The sequence below is a fragment of the Acanthamoeba castellanii genome (genome assembly GCF_000313135.1).
Source record: "Acanthamoeba castellanii str. Neff unplaced genomic scaffold scf7180000084577, whole genome shotgun sequence".
NCBI classification, from domain to species: domain Eukaryota; phylum Discosea; order Longamoebia; family Acanthamoebidae; genus Acanthamoeba; species Acanthamoeba castellanii.
The window spans coordinates 122,201-142,488 of NW_004457606.1; the positions used below are offsets into that span (position 1 = coordinate 122,201).

At 57.7% G+C, this 20,288-nt stretch overlaps 8 protein-coding genes across 8 annotated transcripts; 3 read left to right on the forward strand and 5 right to left on the reverse strand.

Annotated features, from left to right (window-relative positions):
• Positions 1–674: 674 nt before the first annotated feature.
• Positions 675–2,215, reverse strand: ACA1_046490 (iodothyronine deiodinase; the record flags this gene model as incomplete). Its single annotated transcript, XM_004347711.1, has 8 exons — positions 675–834; positions 948–1,078; positions 1,156–1,212; positions 1,301–1,352; positions 1,377–1,519; positions 1,609–1,704; positions 1,823–1,966; positions 2,081–2,215. 8 exons carry the CDS (start codon positions 2,213–2,215, stop codon positions 675–677), a joined length of 918 nt encoding a protein of 305 aa, XP_004347761.1.
• Positions 2,216–2,402: 187 nt separating this feature from the next.
• ACA1_046500 (uncharacterized protein) lies at positions 2,403–3,406 on the reverse strand (the record flags this gene model as incomplete). Its single annotated transcript, XM_004347712.1, is given in 4 exon segments — positions 2,403–2,849; positions 2,956–3,034; positions 3,050–3,159; positions 3,230–3,406. The coding sequence occupies 4 exon segments, from the start codon at positions 3,404–3,406 to the stop codon at positions 2,403–2,405; spliced, it is 813 nt and encodes a 270-aa protein (XP_004347762.1).
• A 158-nt stretch (positions 3,407–3,564) lies between these two features.
• ACA1_046510 (uncharacterized protein) lies at positions 3,565–7,573 on the reverse strand (the record flags this gene model as incomplete). Its single annotated transcript, XM_004347713.1, has 15 exons — positions 3,565–3,792; positions 3,951–4,001; positions 4,081–4,171; positions 4,291–4,424; positions 4,517–4,662; positions 4,791–4,904; positions 5,180–5,348; positions 5,456–5,542; positions 5,667–5,750; positions 5,850–6,478; positions 6,673–6,835; positions 6,930–7,014; positions 7,106–7,251; positions 7,321–7,366; positions 7,440–7,573. The coding sequence occupies 15 exons, from the start codon at positions 7,571–7,573 to the stop codon at positions 3,565–3,567; spliced, it is 2,307 nt and encodes a 768-aa protein (XP_004347763.1).
• A 210-nt stretch (positions 7,574–7,783) lies between these two features.
• Positions 7,784–10,092, forward strand: ACA1_046520 (uncharacterized protein; the record flags this gene model as incomplete). Its single annotated transcript, XM_004347714.1, has 7 exons — positions 7,784–7,982; positions 8,080–8,126; positions 8,204–8,418; positions 8,526–8,615; positions 8,732–9,191; positions 9,329–9,617; positions 9,881–10,092. The coding sequence occupies 7 exons, from the start codon at positions 7,784–7,786 to the stop codon at positions 10,090–10,092; spliced, it is 1,512 nt and encodes a 503-aa protein (XP_004347764.1).
• A 1,219-nt stretch (positions 10,093–11,311) lies between these two features.
• ACA1_046530 (oxidoreductase, putative) lies at positions 11,312–12,802 on the forward strand (the record flags this gene model as incomplete). Its single annotated transcript, XM_004347715.1, has 6 exons — positions 11,312–11,449; positions 11,525–11,725; positions 11,793–11,953; positions 12,028–12,138; positions 12,206–12,341; positions 12,428–12,802. 6 exons carry the CDS (start codon positions 11,312–11,314, stop codon positions 12,800–12,802), a joined length of 1,122 nt encoding a protein of 373 aa, XP_004347765.1.
• Positions 12,803–12,900: 98 nt separating this feature from the next.
• Positions 12,901–15,064, forward strand: ACA1_046540 (carrier superfamily protein; the record flags this gene model as incomplete). The annotated part of the gene is made up of 9 exons (XM_004347716.1): positions 12,901–13,092; positions 13,223–13,309; positions 13,381–13,431; positions 13,540–13,698; positions 13,801–13,974; positions 14,100–14,213; positions 14,360–14,491; positions 14,610–14,795; positions 14,885–15,064. 9 exons carry the CDS (start codon positions 12,901–12,903, stop codon positions 15,062–15,064), a joined length of 1,275 nt encoding a protein of 424 aa, XP_004347766.1.
• A 127-nt stretch (positions 15,065–15,191) lies between these two features.
• ACA1_046550 (ATPase, AAA domain containing protein) lies at positions 15,192–18,058 on the reverse strand (the record flags this gene model as incomplete). The annotated part of the gene is made up of 10 exons (XM_004347717.1): positions 15,192–15,330; positions 15,427–15,694; positions 15,800–16,098; positions 16,197–16,300; positions 16,419–16,658; positions 16,779–16,901; positions 17,080–17,253; positions 17,333–17,441; positions 17,540–17,601; positions 17,741–18,058. The coding sequence occupies 10 exons, from the start codon at positions 18,056–18,058 to the stop codon at positions 15,192–15,194; spliced, it is 1,836 nt and encodes a 611-aa protein (XP_004347767.1).
• Positions 18,059–18,238: 180 nt separating this feature from the next.
• ACA1_046560 (regulator of chromosome condensation (RCC1) repeat domain containing protein) lies at positions 18,239–20,174 on the reverse strand (the record flags this gene model as incomplete). Its single annotated transcript, XM_004347718.1, has 7 exons — positions 18,239–18,385; positions 18,483–18,694; positions 18,774–19,131; positions 19,440–19,649; positions 19,770–19,909; positions 19,991–20,053; positions 20,123–20,174. 7 exons carry the CDS (start codon positions 20,172–20,174, stop codon positions 18,239–18,241), a joined length of 1,182 nt encoding a protein of 393 aa, XP_004347768.1.
• Between the last annotated feature and the right edge of the window lie 114 nt (positions 20,175–20,288).

The following is a 20,288-nucleotide window of genomic DNA, read 5'->3' on the forward strand; positions in this document are numbered from 1 at the left end:
GTGTAGTGAATCAAATCTCTCGGCAGGCTCGTCGTGGCGCTGCCAGCGGCGCTCAGATCAGACCATTGGTGTAGGGCCGGCGAGAAGCGCGGAGGAGATGGTGGTGTGGTGGTGAAGCTGGTGAAGAAGAAGGAAGCGCGATGCCGACCGTACAAATGGGGAGAACCGGAGAGTTGGCCCACTGGCGAAATTCCATCTCCGCGCACGCCATTGGTCCGGCCATCAGAATAGCCTTCTTAAATCATAAAAACATATATTTTGGTCATAAAACAGAGAAAAATGTAATAACAGAGATAAATAAATGATAAATATGTTTCTTTACGGTTTCTTGCTTGGCGGTGTTGTCGCTAGTTGGGTCCGGAGGCCAGGAGAATAGGCGAGATCGGACATGCAGGGTGGTTGGAGGAGAAGAGCAAGAGAGGGAATGATGCCCTGGTCAGGCTGCGCTCCACGCACATGTGTGTGGCGTGTTTCGAGGCGCCGCCTTCATTCCCATTCCCTCTCGCTCACTCCCCTCCACTTCTCTCGCACCTATCCGCCCTCGTCACCTCTACACCTGCAATGCAACACGCAACACGCAACCGCAAACGACACACGCACGTGTGTTAGAGTTTCAGTTTCAGCGCACCGATCGCAAGGTGGATTGATTGATGGCACCTTGGTGTGAGCTTGGCCTAGGCACGCACAAGCTCGTCGACCCGCGAGCGCAGCCGGCTCTCGAGCTGGTCCCTGTCGTAGCCGAACTCGGTGGTGGGCATGCCCACATGACTGCACCGATAGGCGCCCTCGGCGTCCTGCTCGATGATGAAATAGCGCTCAGGCCACGCCGCAAACCTGTACACAACAAACAATAAACATTCATTGAATGGGTTTGGCGTTTGTAATGTGAGGTGTAAGTGTGGTGGTGGTCCTGCGCGCGCCTGCAGCGTCGAGAGGAATAAAGGTACTCTTGGTCGAATTGGTTGCTGATGGTGTCCACGAGCGTAGGGATCTTGTACTCGTGCTTCTCCACGAATTCGTTGGCTATCGCCAGTCGCTCCTCCATCGTCTTGTGCTGATTGACGCACACTCGCTGGCCCTGTCAGATAAATACCCAGAAATGTAAGCCAACACTTCACAATTAACATCACCATCAATTCATGGTCGTGAACTTACCAACGGCCACTCATCCTGGGCATGGGCCTCCCGGATGTAGACCGACAACAGCTCCACCTGTGGGCGTAAGAAACACGTCAGCGCCACTCGCTCCCAAGCATCGAGGCGTGCCGACGAGAAAACGTGATGTGATCGTGTATAGTACCTTGCCCCCCAGCTCCCTCTGCAGACGGTGCATAAAGTCCACATGCACCGTCCTGAACGGGGGTCAGCTGATCGACCCGGCGGTGACCAGGATCGGCCGTTTGGCCGGCGGGAAATCATTGCCGCTGCCGCCCGGCGCGGAGCCGAGGTGGTTCTGCTTCTCCCTGAGTGCGTCGAGGTAGTCGTAGAGCATAACGTTGGAGCCATCGAGCGTGGCCAGCTGGCAGAGAGGGGGAAAAAAAGTAAACACGCGACACGCGACATCGTGAGTGTCGTGCAGCTCGGTTGGTGCTTGAGCGAAGCTCGTACCCGCACGTTGGGGAGCACAACGCCGTCGAAGAGCTTGCCCTGACGCGAGTTGTCCAGGCGCTGGTAAACGGTCAACTGATTCATCTCCGGGTCGTCCTGCAGGTCCGATGGCCGACGGCGATCAGGTTTGCTCTTTCCCAACCGCCAGACACGATACATACTACAACACACGACACACACGACGCACGATGCACAACGCGACACAAAAACGCACGATGTATTCGAGGCGAGCGTTGTTGAGGGCGATGAGTCCCCTGGCGTCGGTGAAGCCGTACTCAGCAAGAGCGCGGTTCTGCACCTGAAGCGTGACGTCGCGAATCCAAGCGAGGTCGTCGCTCTGCGAATACAACGCTTGCACCTGCCCACATCATCGCACGCCACCGCACACGCGCGTGAGCCAGACAGCACACAGCACCGAGAGAACGCGCATTCCGCGCATTCCTCAAAAACAACACGGCCGGGGGGGGGGCACCTCGGGAGAAGCACGCAGCTTGTCCTCGTGGATGAGGATCTTCTTCATGAGGTAGCGAGGTATGTGGTAGCCCGGCAGCGGTTGGTGGTGGTACTGGTACCCCACCTTCCCGCTCGTGCTGTGGTACATACCCATCCTCTACAGAGGGGGGATGTTGAACGTTGGATTGAAGGTGGTGCTCGGCCAAGATGGGGTGGATGTTACTGTTACGTTATGCGCCAACAGCTTGCAGTATACCCAGAGTGAAACGCCCCGACAGCAACGTCAGCAAGCAACGTCGCGTTGAAGTGAAAATGTAAAATCCCCCCCCCCACACCCACCGTCAGTTGGCCTTGGTCTTAGCCGAGCGGACCACAGCGGGAGCGCTCTTCGCCTTGGGCTTGTTGTTGGACCTCTTGTTGGGCTTCTGCTGCTGCTTCTTCTTCGCGACCATGTGCTTGACGGCCGCGTCGTCGGCCTTGGTGAAGAAGGCGTAGAAGCAGCCGACGAGGAGGGTGAGCGTCAGCCCTACGTAGCCGGTCATCGATGACGTGCCATCGCGCCAGGCCTCCCACGACGTGGCGTGGCCCAGCACCTCCGACTTGGACATGAGGACCCACACGAAGCGCTGGACCGCGTTGGAGAAGAGGCCAGCGCAGGCCAGGATCATCATCGACCGGTGCTTGTTGACCTGGCCGGCCTTGATGTAGTAGTAGCCCAGCGGAGTGCAGACGCCCACCAGCACCAGCGACACCACGTCGGCCACGAACATGCCCTGGCCCACGTTCACCTAGGTTCCGACACGATGATCGTCTTGTTGAGCGATAGGCCAGCGTGTAGTGGCATATTTACCACAGGTATGTGAAAGGCACGGGCATGTTGAACATGGTACGTACCATGCCGAGGACGAAGAGGATGTAGGACATCTGGACGAGGAAGACGGCCGAGCAGAGGTAGAACACGTAGCCGACGAACCTGTGGACGGCGAACCCAGCGTAGTTGCGCACGAACGGGAGCAGCTGCAGGATGGCCGCCACGCCCCACACCGCGCTCACGCCCGCGTGGGCCTGGATGAGGCTCATCCGCTCCTCGTACAGCACCTGAACGCTTCACAAGTCAACGACTGAACTGATATGAAAATAACAGACATATCTCTGTTCTCAGTGAGACCTTGACGCCATGAGTCCAGAAGCCCTCGGCGACGGAGGGGTGGTAGCCCTCGGGCAGCACGGTGGCGACAAAGTCGGCCATGCCCTCCTCGGCGGTCCAGAGGAAGTAGGCCACAACGCGGCCCGCCATCCAGAAGAGGGCGAAGGCCATTGGCAGAGCCCAGAGTACGTACGACATTGCTCCCATGGTCTCCTACGTTTCTTTGCGCTCAGTTCTTGGACAGCAACCTGCCTGTTGGCCGTTCCTGCTCACGTTGTCGTCAACATCTCCTTTTTTATGATTTTCTGTTTACCTATTTTCTTTTGTCTATAAAAGGTATAAATACTCAAATAAATTCAACCACTTATTGTTGGGGGTGTTGTTGGTCGCTTGCTCCAGAAGAAGAGGAGCTTGGTGATGACAGAGTCGTCGGTGAGCGCCAGGAATTGGCGGATGGAGGCGTAGACGTGTATGCCCTCCTTGCGCATCTTGAAGAAGATGAAGTCGTGGCCGGTCCCGCCGTGCTTCTTGGACACCGCCGCGAACGTCCTCTGGTCCGGCGTCCGCCTCAGCTCGTCCCAGGCCTACACGCCCAATAAATAAATAAATAAATAAATAAATAAACAAGACACCAGGTGTGTGCGGTGGAGGAATGCGCGTGTCGTGTCGTTGGCCGTGTGCGTGCCTGTTGCAGATGATCGCACAGCTCGTCGTGCTTGTGGGCGAGGTCGCGCGCGAACACGTTCCACTGCGGGTAGTACGCCACGAACTCGCCCGCCTTGTTGTAGCGCAGCTGTACACGAGCGCGATTCGCATCAGCCACATTCTTCGGTGGAATGAAGAGAATGGCTGTGTGGGGTGTGGGGAGGTACCAGTTCCGCCATGTGCTGGGCGTCCATGTCGGCCCGCAGGTTGAGTGGTCCGATGGTCGCAAAAGTTTGTGCCGAGGTGCACGGACACGTACTGCGGGCTCTTCACCACCCAACGACGCCAGCTGCCACCACCACACATGCGCTCAGCTATCACCAACGATCGATCGATCACAGACCACGTCAAGCGAGTTCACAAGGTTTGGTGCGTACTGCGCAGGGTCGGAGGTGTCGACCACGACGTAGCCCTTGCGCACGAACGGGTCGAGCGCCTCGGCCGAGGCTATCACATCATCCACGCTCTTGAATTCGTCGAATCGGGGAACACTGACCCAGCCATTCTTTTCCTGCACCACGAGGCAGTTAGAATACGTGGCGTGCGGCGTGCGGCGTGCGGCGTGCGGCGTGCGGCGTGCGGCGTGCGGCGTTGGGTGTGTACCGCGCACGTTCGCGGATCTTCTTCGTGCAACGTCGGCAGGTGCCGGGCGGCGATGAGGAAGAGAGCGCCCCGGTCGTCGTACGGCGGACGGACCAGGTGTCGGTGTTCGCACGACAGCAGCTGGAACGTGTAGCAGTACTCTTCGTCTGCGAACGCGCAAACAACAATTTAACACGGGGAGGTGGCTGTGTGTGTTGTGTGTGTTGTGTGTGTTGTGTGTGTTGTGTGTGTGTGTGCGCGCGCGCGCACTGATGTCTGCGTGCGGATGATTCACCTTGGGGCAGTTGGTAGTTGCTCTGGCGCCAGACATTCCAAAACAGTTGGTGAAATGGTCTGTTGAGGTCTTCCTCCTTCCACGTCACATTTGTTGATGGCATGTCTGGTTCATCTGAGTATTCGACCCCAACACGACACGCATGAAACCCAGCACGCCACGCGATACAGATCAGAATGGTAAACGAAACATGGGGAAAAAGGCGAACTGGGACTTACAATTGGAGCTGAGATGCCATTCGCCGGCGTAGAAATAGAGCACTACGCATGTGTCGTGTCGTACGAGGATGTAATTTTTCGGTCAGCCGCGGAAAGGGAGGTAAGGGCAAGGAGCGCGCGCGCGCGTGTGTATCGTGTGTGTGCAAGTGTGTGTCGTGTGTGTGTGTGTACCGGCTGTGAGTCCATCGAGGCACTCGGTCACGTGTACAGGCGGCGCCTCGTCTGCTCGCTGCCAACATCCCGCAAGGGTTCTCTGGGCCTCTTCTCGCGCCGATGATTGCGGGGTGGCCTCGCGGAACGGCGGAAGATCCACCAATCGACCGAACGGATAGGCCACAACCTGGTCACATCATGTTAAGTGATGTAAATAGACATATAGTATATGCTTGGCGAATAAGAAACTCAGTTGTGCGTGTTGTTTGTGGTATGATTGTCGGTGACCCGTACCGCGAAGTTGCGCTGTGTATCAACGATCAGCCCCTTGCACTCCAGACTGATATCTGAAGCGTCGGCCCACGAACCAATTGAATAGGTCTAGGTGGAGCACATGACGTCAGTAACACGAGTTACTCAAGCTAGACAGATAGTAGATATATAGAAATAGATTATATTACCTATATATAAACAAAATAGAGTATGAACGAGGTGTGAGACGTACGTCTGTGGTGAGCAGCAGGAGATTGGGGTGCGTTGAATGTCTACAGGACACCACGTGGTGGTCCTCCTCGAGTGCTTCAATGGCCTGCTCGAGCGGGCCTAGTGAGGTGAACAGGCAGCGTTAGGTTCGACACACGCAACACGCAACACGCAACACGACGCACGCACGCACGAACACACACACTCGGGAGTACTCATCATCAGGGGCGAGACCTTTGAAGTGCTTCAGAAATCGAACGGTGGCAAGCGGGCTCTCATCGACGCGTCCAGTCTGCTCGCCTTCGTCGTCGGTGGTGAAGGTGGCCGTGGCCGTGGTGACCGACGTCGTCATGTCCCGCCGTCGATCCTTGAGCGACGTGAAGAGCACCTTCTCGGTCTCGCATCGGCTGTAGAGCCGCGCGAAGTCGCGCAGGTCTTTGAGCTCCTGCCGCAGCTGCTCGAACACGGGCTTGAATCGGGCCATGACCGCGGCCCACCGCTTGGCCTCTTCGGTGTTCTCGTCGTTGCGCCTGGCCCCGCGCCACCTCTTGCCCGCTGCCACGTCGGGTCGCTCGACGAGCTCGAGCTCGGCCTCTTCCCCGTCGCCGGCACCGGACGCGAGTTGGTCCGAATTTCTCATTTGCTTTTCCTCGTTTTCCTGCTTTTCCCTTAGAATGTCGGCCAGGTGGTGGTTGGCGGCTGCGTAGTCGTCGATCCGGCCGGTCTTCACCAGCTGGATGGCGAAGAGCAGATAGCGGAAGGAGTGCACGATCTCCTTCCGCGCCCGGTAGTAGTTGTACTCCGTAAATCCACCGGGCACCAGCAGCTTATTACCTGCGTGTCGTGTGTCATGCGTCGCGGATAGTGTTGCGTCGTGTGCGTCGTGTGCGTGTGCGGGAGAGATACATCCGATTAGACACTACGGTATTGGAGAGGATTAGAGCGAAGCAAATCAGTCTCGCAGGACTCACCTGAGGCAACGAACGTGCGGGTGGACTCCCACAACACGGTCCTGCAAAACCGAACACTTGAGTGAGAATGTGTGTGTCGGGTCGTGTGTGCGTTGGGGGCGTTGTCATGCCTTCGAAGTATGTCGGGGTCGAGGACGATGTGGACCGGCTGCTTCTCGAGCAGCTTGAACTTGGCCGGCGCGTAGACGGCCTCAAGCGCCATGTGCCGGTGCTCCCTGATCTGAGAGAGAGAGAGAGAGAGAAGGGCTGGTCAGTCTCCCCCTGCGGGGGGCCAGGAATGTGCAAAGGAATGTGCAGGGAATGTGCAGTCCTACCAAGAAGGTCCACTCCTCGATGGGGATGAAGGTGGCATTGATGTAGTCGTCCTGGTAGATCGGAAAGAGAGAAGCTTCGATCTCCCTGGCGCACACGCTCATTGGCTAGTTTTAACACGCATGGCCCACGATGCACCAACCAATGCACCAAAAGGTCATGGGCGGGGCGGGCGCACGAGATGCTCTTCTTGCCCGATCGCGTTGTGGTCGGTAGGCCCTCGCCGGCCTCGGCTTCAGGCTGGGCAGGCTGCTTGCCGCGCAGCAGCTTGTTCTTGTCACTGGCGATGAGCGTCAAGTCGTGCGGCGTGTTGTAGCGGGTGACCTGTAGCCAGATAAAATTACAAAAGGAATAATAATAATAATTTTTGAATAAATAATAATAAATACGTACAACAAGGCAGTCCCAGTCCGACGTGGGCGTGGCACATCCGTACACCCTGTGCAGCAAAAGGGCAATAGAATAAAGTCAAAAAGATAATAATAAACAAAATAAATAAGAGGATGTGATACCGGCTGCCCCACAAGTAGATGTTGAGCACGCGCTCGGCGACGGTGGGGTCGTGCTTTTGCTGCAGCCTGCGAACAACCCAGTCGCTGGTCGGAAAGAAAGACGCCTCGAACGCCTCCGCACCGTCGTCTTCCATCTCAGGTGGTCACATAATATAAATAAAATGCTCGAATAAAGTTGATAAATTCCTTTCACATTCCTCACACATTCCTGCATTCTCGGCGTGCCTTGCATTGTAGGTTCAACTGAAGGAGAAAAGTGCCTACAACAGACACCAACTCGCGCACAACACCAACATTTCGGCAACAGCAAGAAGAGGAAAGCGCACTCCACCACCATCGTCGTGATGGCGACACCGCGGCAGGTTTCGCAGCTCAAGTCTTTCCTGGCGTGCAACCCCAACAAAAAGCTGTTGCTGCTGTGCAAGGAGCTCGGCATGGAGGGCTACTCGCGCCTCTCGCGGTCCGACCTGGAGAAAATGTTCATCAACCACCTGCAGCAGCACCCCGACCAGTTCTCCCACATGATAGGCCTCCTCTCCGGCGGTACCCCGGCCTTCAATCTTTTGCTTTCGCTTTCGCTCTTCTATTCCTGTATTATTTATTAATTTCATTTTTATATTATTATATTTATTTTTTCCAGCTGAGAGAGTGGTGAGCAAACCCGACAGGAGGAGCCCGCCTGGTAAGGTAAGGAATTTTTTTTGTTATATTTAGTTATATCTACAAAAGGAATCGATGCTGACGTGGCGAGCCCTCTTCAGCAGGGACAGTGTGAGCGCGTGGCGCCGGTGACGTTCGTCCACCGCGTGCGGCACGACCGGCCCAAGGAGGCGCACCCCGACGAGTACGGCGCGCTGGAGCGGTACTCAGAGAGCGGCCAAGAGGAGCAGTTCTGGGCTGTGGTGGTGCGGAGCCAGCACCAACACCACAACAACCCCGACATCATCTTCTTCCTCGAGTACAAGATCTGCGAGTTCAAGTGCGTACATCATGTCACGTCACGCCTCTCTGACGTTGTGTTCTCTTTAGTACAATCATCATCTCATCATTGATGACAACCTCAACTGACACACGTGAATCACACAGCATCTATCAAAACAAGAACAAGGAGGCGTTCGAGCAACTGCTGAGACTCAAAGGCATCGGGAGTCGCAGCCCGCCCAAGTGTACGTTTACGTACTCTGTGTCACGCGAATGTGGCGCTCAGCCGCGCACACTAACAACCGCACGACACGACACGACACGACACGACACACGACACGGCACACACAAGACCTGTGCATGGCGCTGAGGCTCGAGCACTGGTACGTCCGCAAGTATCAGAGCGAACTGGCGCCCGAGGACTTCCACGAAAACAAGGTCAACACGCTGACCAAGTGCACGGAGCTGCTGCTGGGCCTGCTCCGGCAGTATCGGAGCTATCTGAGCCACTACGACGAGGGCGACGCCTACTACAACCTGGCCGTGATCGAGCCGGACGACGACAAGGCCCAGCAGTACTTTCTGATGTCGGCCGAGGCCTTCGTCAGGGCGCGGTGCACCAACGAGGCCCAGCGCTCCCACATCCGGCTGCTGCAGCGCATCACCCGGTGGCGCCCGGGCGAGTTCCCGCACCCGCCCGAGGCCACGTCGGCCAGCCGCCGCATGCTGCCGTCGCAGTCCACGCCCCACCTCGTCACCGCGCAGATGCGCAACATCATTCGCAACCTCCAGACCCAGGAAATCGAACGCAGCATGCTCCCTCGAACCGAGGTACGTCTGTGTCGCGTGTGTGTCGTGTGCGTCGTGTGTCGTGTGTCGTGTCGTGTGTCGTGTGTGTCGTGGTGTGTCGTGTGCGTCGTGTGTGTCGTGGTGTGTCGTGTGTTGCTGATGGTTGAATTTATAAAAAGGTGGCGTTCCGCATGGCGGTGTCTGATGTGTGGCTGCGCGATGGGATGCTGGCCGAGGCCGAGGACCAGGCCAAGCGGGCCCTCGAACTCTGCCGTAACCACCCCTGGAGCGAGTGTGTCTACGCCCAGGAGCGACTCGCCAACCTCCGCTACATCATGCAGCAGATCCAGCTCGCCTCGACCCGCCACCACCAACGACCACCGCTCGCCCCTGTCGCCGCCACCATCAGCACCCACACCACCTCCACCACCGGCATCGCCGCCCTGCAGCCCCACCAGCGAGTGCTGGGTGCTTCGCTCCACAGCCATCGCCCTTGCAGCCGTCGTTACCCGCGCCCTTGCAGACGCCTGCGTTCGGCTCGGTGTGGCCGCCGGGTGCGGTTGTCAGCGTGATGGGCTACTACTCGCCATCATCATCGCCTTCGTCGTCGTCATCATTGTCATCGTCGGCGCCGCGACCATCGCAGCAACCGACCATCGCTCGGTCGCCGGCATATGCGTCGCCCCCGCCGCGTGGGCCTCCACTGCCACAGCTGATCGCAGCCAACCCAGGGACGCCCTACCACGGCACCACGACGGTGATGACCACCCACGCAACTACGATCGCCTTCCTGGGCCATCATCAGCAGCAACTGAGCGGGCCGCCGCCGCCGTCGCCCTTCGAGCCCTTCGAGCCCTTCGAGCCCTTCGACTCCCTCGAGCCCGATGAACAAATGGCCGTGCTGGATGCAGTGATCCCACTCACGCCCAGCCCTTACACATGACCCGTATGGCCATTGCCCTCAATCACAGGTACCTACCCGTGTCGTCGCTCGTGTCGTGCGTCGTGCGTCGTGCGTCGTGTGCGTCGTGTGCGTCGTGTGTGTCGTGTGTGTCGTGTGTCGTGTCGTTGGTCATGCCGTGTCGTGTGTTTTTATTGTTATTATGAGGTTTGGCCAGACGACTCACTTTCGTACAATTCAGGTCTTGCGGTCGTGGTAGCACCCGTAGGCGGTGAGCGCCACGCAGAGGACCAGCCCCGCGGGGAACCACAGCAGGTGCCGAAGGTGGAACAGGGCGCGGTAGACCACGTGGGCCAGGCAGACGTGGACGTAGAGGCCGGCCGTCACGATGAACGCCAGCGGCAGGTGGAACCCATAGTTGTACAGCAGGTTGCCCCACGTGCCTAAATATTTTGTTTTACACATATCAGCGTGTGTCGTGTGTGTCGTGTGTGTCGTGTGTGTCGTGTGCGTCGTGTGTGCCGTGCGTCGTGTTGTATGTGGTCTTGTGTGTGTGTTGTGCCGTGTGCGACGCACAACGATGGAATCCCTCGCAGGAGGCACGGATGAAGGCGCTTGGTGGCGAGTCGACGAACAGCCAATGCGTCAGCCCGTGGACTGTCCCCGCCCTCCCCAACGTCATGGCCAGTCCTGCTTTTTGGGCTTGGGGGGGGCAGAGCTACCTGCCTCTGCAAGCGCGTTGGGACCGACCTGGTGCCAGACAATACCGACAGAGAGCCCCACAACGGCAATGAACCACCAGACGTTCCGCTCAGGGTGGTGTACCATTCTTTCTATTCTGTTCTCTTGTTTTGGAGGAAGAAGAAGGACCGGATCGAACTCCAGCGTCTGTAAGTGCAAGCTTAGCTCCGTGGCTGAGAAGCACTTCATTTTTGTTGAACTAAACAGGTGGGCAAGGCAACACAAGGCAAATGCTTCACACCACATTCTCCACGTACCTCAACAGTCCGCCGCATTCCCGTCCTCGGCGATTTGTAATTGGCTGGAAAGAAGAAAATTCGGAGCTTGTTGATGTATAAGGATGACATAATTGGACAAAAGTTCTAGCTCCGAAAATGCATGATTCTCTTCCCTTGCCATGTAAGCATGTTAACAGCGGGCAATGTTGCTATCGCCGACTCCCACCACTTAAAAAGAGTGCCCAGCCACTTCTTTTCCTCACAACAACAACAGCAACGAGCAACAGCAAACCAACCCAAGGATGAACAAGTCTGCCACAGCTGAACAATCGAGCATTGACAAGCCTCTGGCCCAGCTCGACGACTACCGCCTCTTGGGCGCGTCGGGCCTGCGCGTCTCTCCCCTCTGCCTCGGGGCCATGACCTTCGGCACCGAATGGGTACGACTCAACCACGCTTTGTGCGTTCAACTGCTGTCCAAATCTCACGGGCGTGATGATGGTGGCGGTTGGCAGCAATGGGGAGCCGGGTTCGAGGAGAGCAAGCGCATGTTCGACTACTACGTCGAGAAGGGCGGCAACTTCATCGATACGGCCAACATCTACACCAATGGGACCAGCGAGCAGTACGTGGGCGAGCTGGTGGCGCCGCTTCGCAGCCAGATGGTGGTGGCCACCAAGTACAGCATCAACGCTCCGCCCATACCTGGTCTTCCCGTACCTATGCGCCTCACTTCGATCATCATTGTGCCGAGCCCAGCTCTGATTTTGTCACTGCTGCCAGGCTTCTTCAACCACGGCCAAGAACGCCAACCAGGGCGGCAATCACCGCAAGGCCCTGGTGCAGGGTCTTGACGAATCGCTGAAGCGCATGAAGCTGGACTACGTCGACGTCCTCTACGTCCACGTGTGGGATCTCCGTACCCCCATTGACGAGACCATGAGGTATGCGCACACATAGTTGATCACCACAGCCTCGCCAGTATCATCGAACCTCACTTCCACCACCTCCACATCAGGGCGCTGGACGACGTGGTGAGAAGCGGCAAGGCCCTCTATGTCGCTGTGAGCGACACGCCCGCCTGGGTCATCTCCGCCGCCAATAACACTGCCCACCTGCGTGGCTGGAGGTACTCACCTTGTCGGTGGCCAACGTCTGTGACTTTGATAGCTCCGCTGATGTCTTCACTTGGACAGCCCCTACATCGGACTGCAGACGCGGTACAATCTGCTCGATCGGTCGCTCGAGTGGGAGCTGGGTCCCATGGCCAAGGCCAACGACATCGGCATCATCCCGTGGGGCGCCCTGGCCGAAGGCTTCCTTACCGGCAAGGTATCAATCACCTCAGCCAATCAGAGCCTTTCTTTTTTCGATGGAAGGGCTAGGTGTTGACCCCCACCCCCCCAATCACATCACAGCACAAGAAAGGCCAACCAACCGACACCAAGCGAGGGGAATTCTTGGAGCGCCACTTTAGTGAGGAGCGCAACTGGAAGATCGTGGACGAGGTGGTGGCGGTGGCCAAGGAGATCGACAGGCCCGCGGCGCAGGTGGCCCTCAACTGGCTGGCCCAGAAGCCCGGCGTGACCAGCCCGCTCGTGGGCGCCCGCACGCTCGACCAGCTCAAGGAGAACATCGCCGCGCTCGAGTTCACCCTCTCGCCCGACCACATGCAGCGCCTGGACCAGGTGAGCGAGCGGCCGATCGCCCAGCAGCCCTTCCCCAGGAACTTCATCGCCACGATGGACATGACCGTCGGCAGCACCAAGGTGGATCGCAGATACGCGGTGTAAGTGAGTGTGTTACACTTACACTTCGGAAAAAACGAGCCAACGGGGCTTTTCTTGCCATATGTGAAAAATTATTGTAACAGCTTTGAGAGGCAGAGTGGATGGCGGCAGCGCGAGAGGAGCGGCAAGTGGTTTTTGGAGAGGGAGAGGGGGAAGAAGAAGCGGTGCAGCGGCGACAGCAGATACGCGCCCTGTTCGACGAGTTCGACCGGGACAAGAGGGGACGGCTGACTCTGAGCCAGTTCGAGCAGGGGCTCAAGCGTGAGGGCCTCTGGCACCGCATCCGCGACGACGTGCGTCCTTGCCCCGACAATTATTTACTTTCTCCAATTATTATTTATTTTATTTTATTTCAAAAAACAAAACAAATAATACTGTTTCTTTATCTACTCATTTGATATTTGGGATTAATGCTCTCGGCAGGCCCACCTGCGGCGCGTGTGGAATGCGACGAGGCTGGACCCGTCCGATGAGGCGGGAATGGACTTTGGCGAGTTCTACAACATCATGGTACACGCTTGCCCCCCCCCTCTCCTTCGTCCTTTCGTAAGCTACAAGGCTGATCGTACCATCTCTCCCAGGTTGAGCACTACCAGATTCTCCCCCACGCGCACCTGGTCGAAGTCTTTGAAGTACACGCAACGACACAACACACGACGCGACACGCAACCGCACACGCACACGCACACGCACACACGCACACACGTGGAGAAGTCTCATGTGCTTGTTGGCGAGCACAGGATTGGCTCAGCTTTGGCGAGAAGCTGTCCAACCTGCCGGCCGAGGCTGTGGCGGGCAAGAGCCGCAACCCGTGGCGCTACCTGGTCTACGGCGCCGTCTCAGGAGCCGTCTCCCGAACCGTCACCGCACCGCTCGAGCGACTCAAGATTCTCAACCAGGTCAGCGCCCGTGTTGTGTGCGTCGTGTGGCGTGTGGCGTGTGTTGTACCGTGTGTCATGTGTGTCGTGTGTGTCGTGTGTCGTGTGTCGTGTCGTGTGCAGGTGCAATACCTGAGCAAGGGCGCAGGCCCGCAGTACGGCGGGGTGTGGAGCGCGCTGGTGGCGATGGGGCGGAACGAGGGATGGCGGGGCTATTTCAAGGGCAACGGGGTGAACATCCTTCGCATCATGCCCTCCTCCGCCGCGCGCTACTACGCCTACGAGGCCCTCAAGCGGGTACCCGAGCCTCGTCTCCCATCTATGCGGCCCTCGCCTTTCAAGAACCAAGAAACGAACACGCGCACATCGCACGACACGACACGACGCGACACACAACACACGACACGCGCTCATGAATGCAGGCTCTGCACCCCGAGAATGGGCAACCGACGGCCGGCGTGCGGATGCTGTCGGGAGCCCTGGCCGGCATCTTTGCCACCGGGTCCACCTACCCTCTGGTCTGTCTTTCCTTCGGAGTGTGTGGCTGATTGTCATTATTAATTTTTATATTGTGTGCGTGTGCGTGTGCGTGTGCGTGTGTGTGCGAACGGTGTCGTGTCGTGTCTTGCCGTGTGTGCGTGTGCGTGCTTGTTGTCGCGTGTGTGTCGTGTGTGCTGTGCAGGACTTGGTGCGGACGCGGCTCGCGGCTCAGACCGCGTCGGCCAAGTACAAAGGGCTCATGGATGCCACTCGCACCATCGTCAAGGAGGAGGGCGTCGCCGGCCTCTACAAGGGCTTGTGGACCTCCTGCCTCGTATCGCCCCCAATCCTTTTTTATTATTTTTATTCTTTATTATTTGTTGATATTTATATTTTTGTGTATTATTATTTTTTAATCGTATTTATTTGATAAATGCAAACCATCATTACAGGGCGTGGCGCCGTTCGTGGCGATCAACTTCACGAGCTACGAGATGTTGCGGCAGTGGGCGATCGACGCGCGGCAGGGCGAGAAGCCCAGCCTGTTCATGAACCTGTCCATCGGCGCGCTCGCGGGCACCATCGCCATGAGCATCACCTACCCCAGCGAACTCCTGCGACGGCGCATGATGCTCCAGGTCCAGACAGTGTAATGTGTCGTGTGTGTCGTGTGTGTCGTGTGTGTCGTGTGTCGTGCGGTTGTTGATGGTATGATGGTGTAACGTAGGGAATCGGAGGCGCTGAGCGCGAGTATAAGGGCATCACGGACGCGGTGGTGAAGATCGCCAGGAACGAGGGCGTGGCGGGCTTTTACCGAGGCATTGTGCCGTGCTATCTCAAGGTGGTCCCCTCGCAAGCCGTCAGCTGGGGCATGCTCGAGCTCTGCAAGAAGCTCGCTGGCGAGTAACCAGCAGCTTTTGCCACATTTTCGAACCTAAATAAAAAACATAAATACATTTATATAATAATAAATAATGAGATAAAAAAGCGAATCAATTTTGTAATTCTCAAGCCAAAAAGGAGCTCGAGCAAGACTACTCAAAGGCGTTCTCCAGGTCAGCAGCGAACTGGAGGGCGACCTTGATGGTGCGCTCCAGGTGGCTCTTGTTGACCGCCACGCCCTCCGTCTTCGCCAGGGCCAGGGCCAGCCGAATGATGGTCCTGATCTGCCGGCTGTGTGTTTGCCCCAAAGTTAGTCGTGCGCGTGTGTGCGCGCGTGCGCGTGTGCGTGTGCTGCATGTGCTGCATGTGTTCAAAACAAAGCAGTACCCGTTCAGGTCGTAGTTGCACAGCTCCTCGGGCTTGATGTCACTGATGTTGGCCACCTTGAGCAGCGTCGCCCAGATCTGGGTCCGCGAGTCGACCTGCAGGTCCTCGTACTTGATGGCGATGCTGATGCGCGAGTGGAAGGCCTTGTCGAAGCACTTGACCCGGTTGGTGGTCAGGAACAGCACGCCCTGGTGGTACTCCAGCAGACGCAGGAAAATGCCCACCATCGCATTCCTCTTCACATCATTCTCCGTTCGCTTCTCCAGAACTGTCACACCGCACACGGACACACACGCGCCAACCACACACACACACGTGAGTGAATGCAACACACACCGCACACACCGCACACACGACATGACATGACACGTACAGACATCGGCTTCGTCGAGGAGGATGACGGCGTTCCAGGAGCTGGAGACCTCGAGAATCTCGGTGAGCTTCTTCTCGAGCTCGTTGGTGTCGGTGCCGAGCTCGCCCACGCTCACCGAGTAGAGCGGCCGGTGGAGCAGCTCGGCCACGGACTCGGCCGTGAGGGTCTTGCCCACGCCGGGGCTGCCGTGGAGCAGGAAGATGCAGCCGCCGCCCTTGCCGCTGATGATGTCGGAAAAGTCGGCGCTGTTCTCCACGAGCGAGCGGATCAGCACCTTCTTCTCCTCGGGCAACACCAGCCTGCACTCGTGTGTGCACACACAGGTTAGCACCGCACACACAAAGCACCGCACACGACACGACACGCACAGCATAACGTGTGGTGGGCGGAGGCGTACTTGTGGAAGGCCTGATCGTCAAACTTGACTTCGGCGAGGGTGTCGACAGCGAACTCGCCCCACTTCTTGGCACTGAACGAGAAGCCCAAGATCGTCGGCCACGCCTGGCAAACCGAACACGCACACACGCACACACGCACACGCACCACCGCACACGCTCAGCACAACGTGTTTGTCTTTGAGGCCTGAGCCGACGGATGTGTGTGTGTGTGTGTGTGTTACCATGAACATCTTTTCGTCGGGGATGGCCTCGAAGCTGTTAGTCTGCTGGTTGTACTGGTCCTGGCTCAGGTCGCCCGTGAGGTCCGACGACCGCGAGTTGGGGTTGAGCCGGTTGAAGCTCACCCCGTCGAGCATGCAGCGGCCGTCGGCCTTGTAGAGCTGGTAGCCCCACCAGCCCTCCTTCTGGGCCAGGTAGCCCCGATAGGTCTGGTAGTGCACCCCCACGGCCAGCCGAGCGAACTGGTGTGTGTCCCCCACCACCGCGCACGCAGGTGAGCACGAGCACGACACATGACACACACGAAACACACGACACGACGCGCGGGACAACACGCGCGCACGATGGGGAGGAGAAGGAACCTTCTTGCCACGCTCGGTGAGGAGCGCCTCAGTCTCGTCGTCGAGCAGGCGCACGGGCAGCTCGCTCAACTTCCTCGTGCCGACGTAGGGCAGCACCTTGAAGGACTGCGACGTCGTATAGAACTGTCGATGCGTATATGTGTGTGTGTGTGTGTGTGCGTGTGCGTGTGCGTGTGCGTGTGCGTGTGCGTGTGCGTGTGCGTGTGCGTGTGCGTGTGCGTGTGCGGTGCAAAGAAGTGTGAGCCATCACGCGCTTCGACCGAGACAAGAGACGGAACGTTGTCGGCGTGGTCAATTGTACCTCCTTGCCGTTGGCCTTGATGACGGAGCCCTGGACCTCGAAGCTGGGGAAGATGCCGCCGCGATAGTGCGCGCTGGCCACCTCGGCGCCCACCGAGTAGTTGGTGTCCGTCTTGCCCATGATCTTCTTGCCCTTGGTGAAGATGTACCACAGTGCCCTGTAGCTGATCACCCCCTGCCCTCACCGACCCCAGCGTAAGTCCGTGTGCGGTTGTGTGTGTGCGTGTGCGGTGTGTATGTGTGTGTGTGTGCACCTCGGCAAGCATGTTGTCGTAGCGCTTGATCATGTCGCCGTAGAGGGTGTCCAGGAAGGTGACCACCTCCGCAATGCTCTCGATGCCATGGAACTGCTTCAGCTCCGTCCTACGAGCACCAGCCACCACACCATTCTCAATCAGTCACCCAACGCAGTATGCGTGGGCTTGCGGTGCGTGTGCGGTCGATATGAGTGTGTGCGGTACCTGGCCTGGAACAGTTCGTCGGCCTTGGCCGTCGGAGGGTCCGAGTGCAGCGTGTCGACGTGCTGGACAAAATAATTTGTTATTAATTAAAAAAGCTTTTACAATGTTCTTACTTTTAATTTAATTTATTCGTTTATTTATAATAAATTATTTTTGTTTTGCTTTGTTAAATTTTATATTCGTGCAGAGGTGAGGGCGTACCACGAAGCCACGGAGGTAGGTGATGGCCTCTGAGTTGGTGAAGGTGACGACGTGGTCGTAGTCGATGATCTCGTTGGTGTGGGCGTGTCGCACCGGCACCTTCTTGACCTCGAAGTTCTCGTACTTCTGCTCGCCCTCGGCCCCGCCCTCGCCGCTGGTGACGGCCTTGACCGCCTTCTTGTCCTTCTTGTTCATCCGCTCGAGTAGCAGCTCGTTGAGCTGGCGCAGCTTGGACAGCTCGCTCTCCTGCTCCTTCAGCTTCTCCTTCAGCTCGTCCAGCGCCTCCGTCTTGGGCTGCTGCTCTCCTCCATCCTTCATCTTTTCCTCCATTCTCTTTTTTCTTTAATCGATCAACTTAATTCTTGTTGGTGTTGATGTTGGTGCGGTGTTGAACAAAGAGACTGGCCGTCTCGCCAGCAGGTCATTGGCCAACGTTCAGTTAAAATCAGACCAATACCGCTTGAAGTGAAGAGCGAAGTGGTTGGGCCAACACGAGGTTCATTCGGTGACGAGGCAGCTGTGGTAGCCGCCGACGCCGATGGCCGACACCCGGAAGGGCAGGTCGAGCAGGTGCGGCTGTTGGCGCGGATTGACCGGCGCGTCCACCCGCTCGTTGCCAAACTGATCGTCGCCACTCACGTACACCTTTCCGCGCGTGTGCCGTGTTGCATGCGTGTGTTGCGTGTAGATTGTGTGTCGTTAGTGAAGATGTAGAAGAGAACTCTGGCCGGCGGAGAGGTACCTGGCCGTTCTGTGTCAGGTAGAGGGTGTGCTTCTTGGCTGCGGCGACGTCGACGACGATCACGCTGGCCTTCCGCCGTTGGAAGAAGGGCACCATACGTGGTGTCTGCACTGCCAACCCGCACTCCTCCCCGAACCCGAGCTGACCCAGCTCGCCCACACCCCAGGCCCACACATCACCTTTGTCGTCCACCGCCACCCCATGGTCATTCCCTGTAATGTGTGCGGTTATGTGTGCAGTTGTGTGCAGTGAGCCAAACGAAAGTGCGAAGACGTGTGGAGGCTTGCTTACCGCAGCTGATGGCCACAATCCGCTGCGCTTCGAGCCCACCGATGATCTGCATGGGCAGGGCTGAGTACGGCGGGCGCTCGGCAACTGAGTCGCCGCAGTGGCTCGGCCCCAGCTGGCCCGACCCGTTGTCGCCCCAGGCCCACACCCGCCGCAACTCCTTTCCGCGGTCGACGTCGCTCGCGATGACCATGTTCCAGTCGAAGCATGACGCTATCGCTGCGACGGGCTTCCCCTCCAGGGCACCCTTTACCGGCACCGGCGCCGGACAGAATCGGGAAGTCTCGCCTGCCGTAAGCGCCCATACCACTGGGATGAGTCCCACAGATTCATTCTCTCGCGCAGCTTGGCCTGGTTTGGTCTGTGGTGGCGGCCACAGTGTCAACATACCTTGCCCGCATTGGCCTGTGGTTAATACAATCAAGCGTACAATGGCAGAGAAGTGAGTGGGTCAGTTCGTCAATGATATGAAAATGAAGATTTAGGATAGCGCCTTTTGTGTTTCGTCCCCAGGCAAAGCACACGCCTTCGGCAGAGAGCGCAATGGCGTGGAGTTCGCCGCACGCGACGTCGACCACCTTTACCCCAACTGGAAACGGCACCTGCAAACAGGGTTGCTCATCAGTAGGCGGCCAATCAGTAGTGTGGGAGACGCCGGAGCCGCGGCACCAACGTGGGCAGGCGTAGATGGGCCTCGGTGGGCTGCCCCGTCGCATGGAAATAGCCGCAGCCCATCGCGTAGACTTCGCCGCTCTGGGCCACGATCGCGCTAAAGTTGCCGCCGCCCGAGCACGAAGCAGCAGGTTTGTCATCCAACTGCAGCCGGTGAGGATAGTAGCGGTCATCGTCATCTCCAACGCCCAGCTGGCCTAGGTAGTTCTAAGAGACACAGCCACGTCAGCCCAACATCACCACGTGCTTTGTGTGTGTCGGTGTGTGTTGTTGTGTGTTGTGTAATTGTGTGTTGTGTGTTGTGCTGATGATGATGTGGCCAGGCACCTTGCCAAAAGCGACGGCGGTGCCGTCGGCGGTCACCGCGAGCGTGTGGCCAGCGCCACCCCGCACCTTCACCACCCGCCCCAGATCCGGTACGCGGGTAGGAACCGCCCGATGCTTCGTGTCCCCCAGCCCGCAGCGCCCTTACGACAAAGGTGACGAAGGTGAACAAGAAGACACAATTCGCTCCATTTTACTCTAAAATTGAGAGGTGTGGGCCATACCATAGTCGTTTCTGCCCCAAGTGTAGAGCCGTCCGCTCGTCAAGGCGTTGGTCTCGCCCTCAGCTGCGTCGAGTAGAAGCGGTCGTCGTCGTGCCACCTCTTCTGGTGGGGGTGGAGCAGCTCCAGCGGTACTGAGGCCGCCCCGGCTCGCTGCCCGTGCCGCCAGCATTGCCTTCAGGTCCATGTCTAAAACTTCAATTTAAAAAGAGATAGGATAAGAAAAACACAGAATAAATTTTTATTTATTTATTTATCTTTGTACAAAGCCCGCAAACCCGCAAGTTGGCAACTTGGCCGA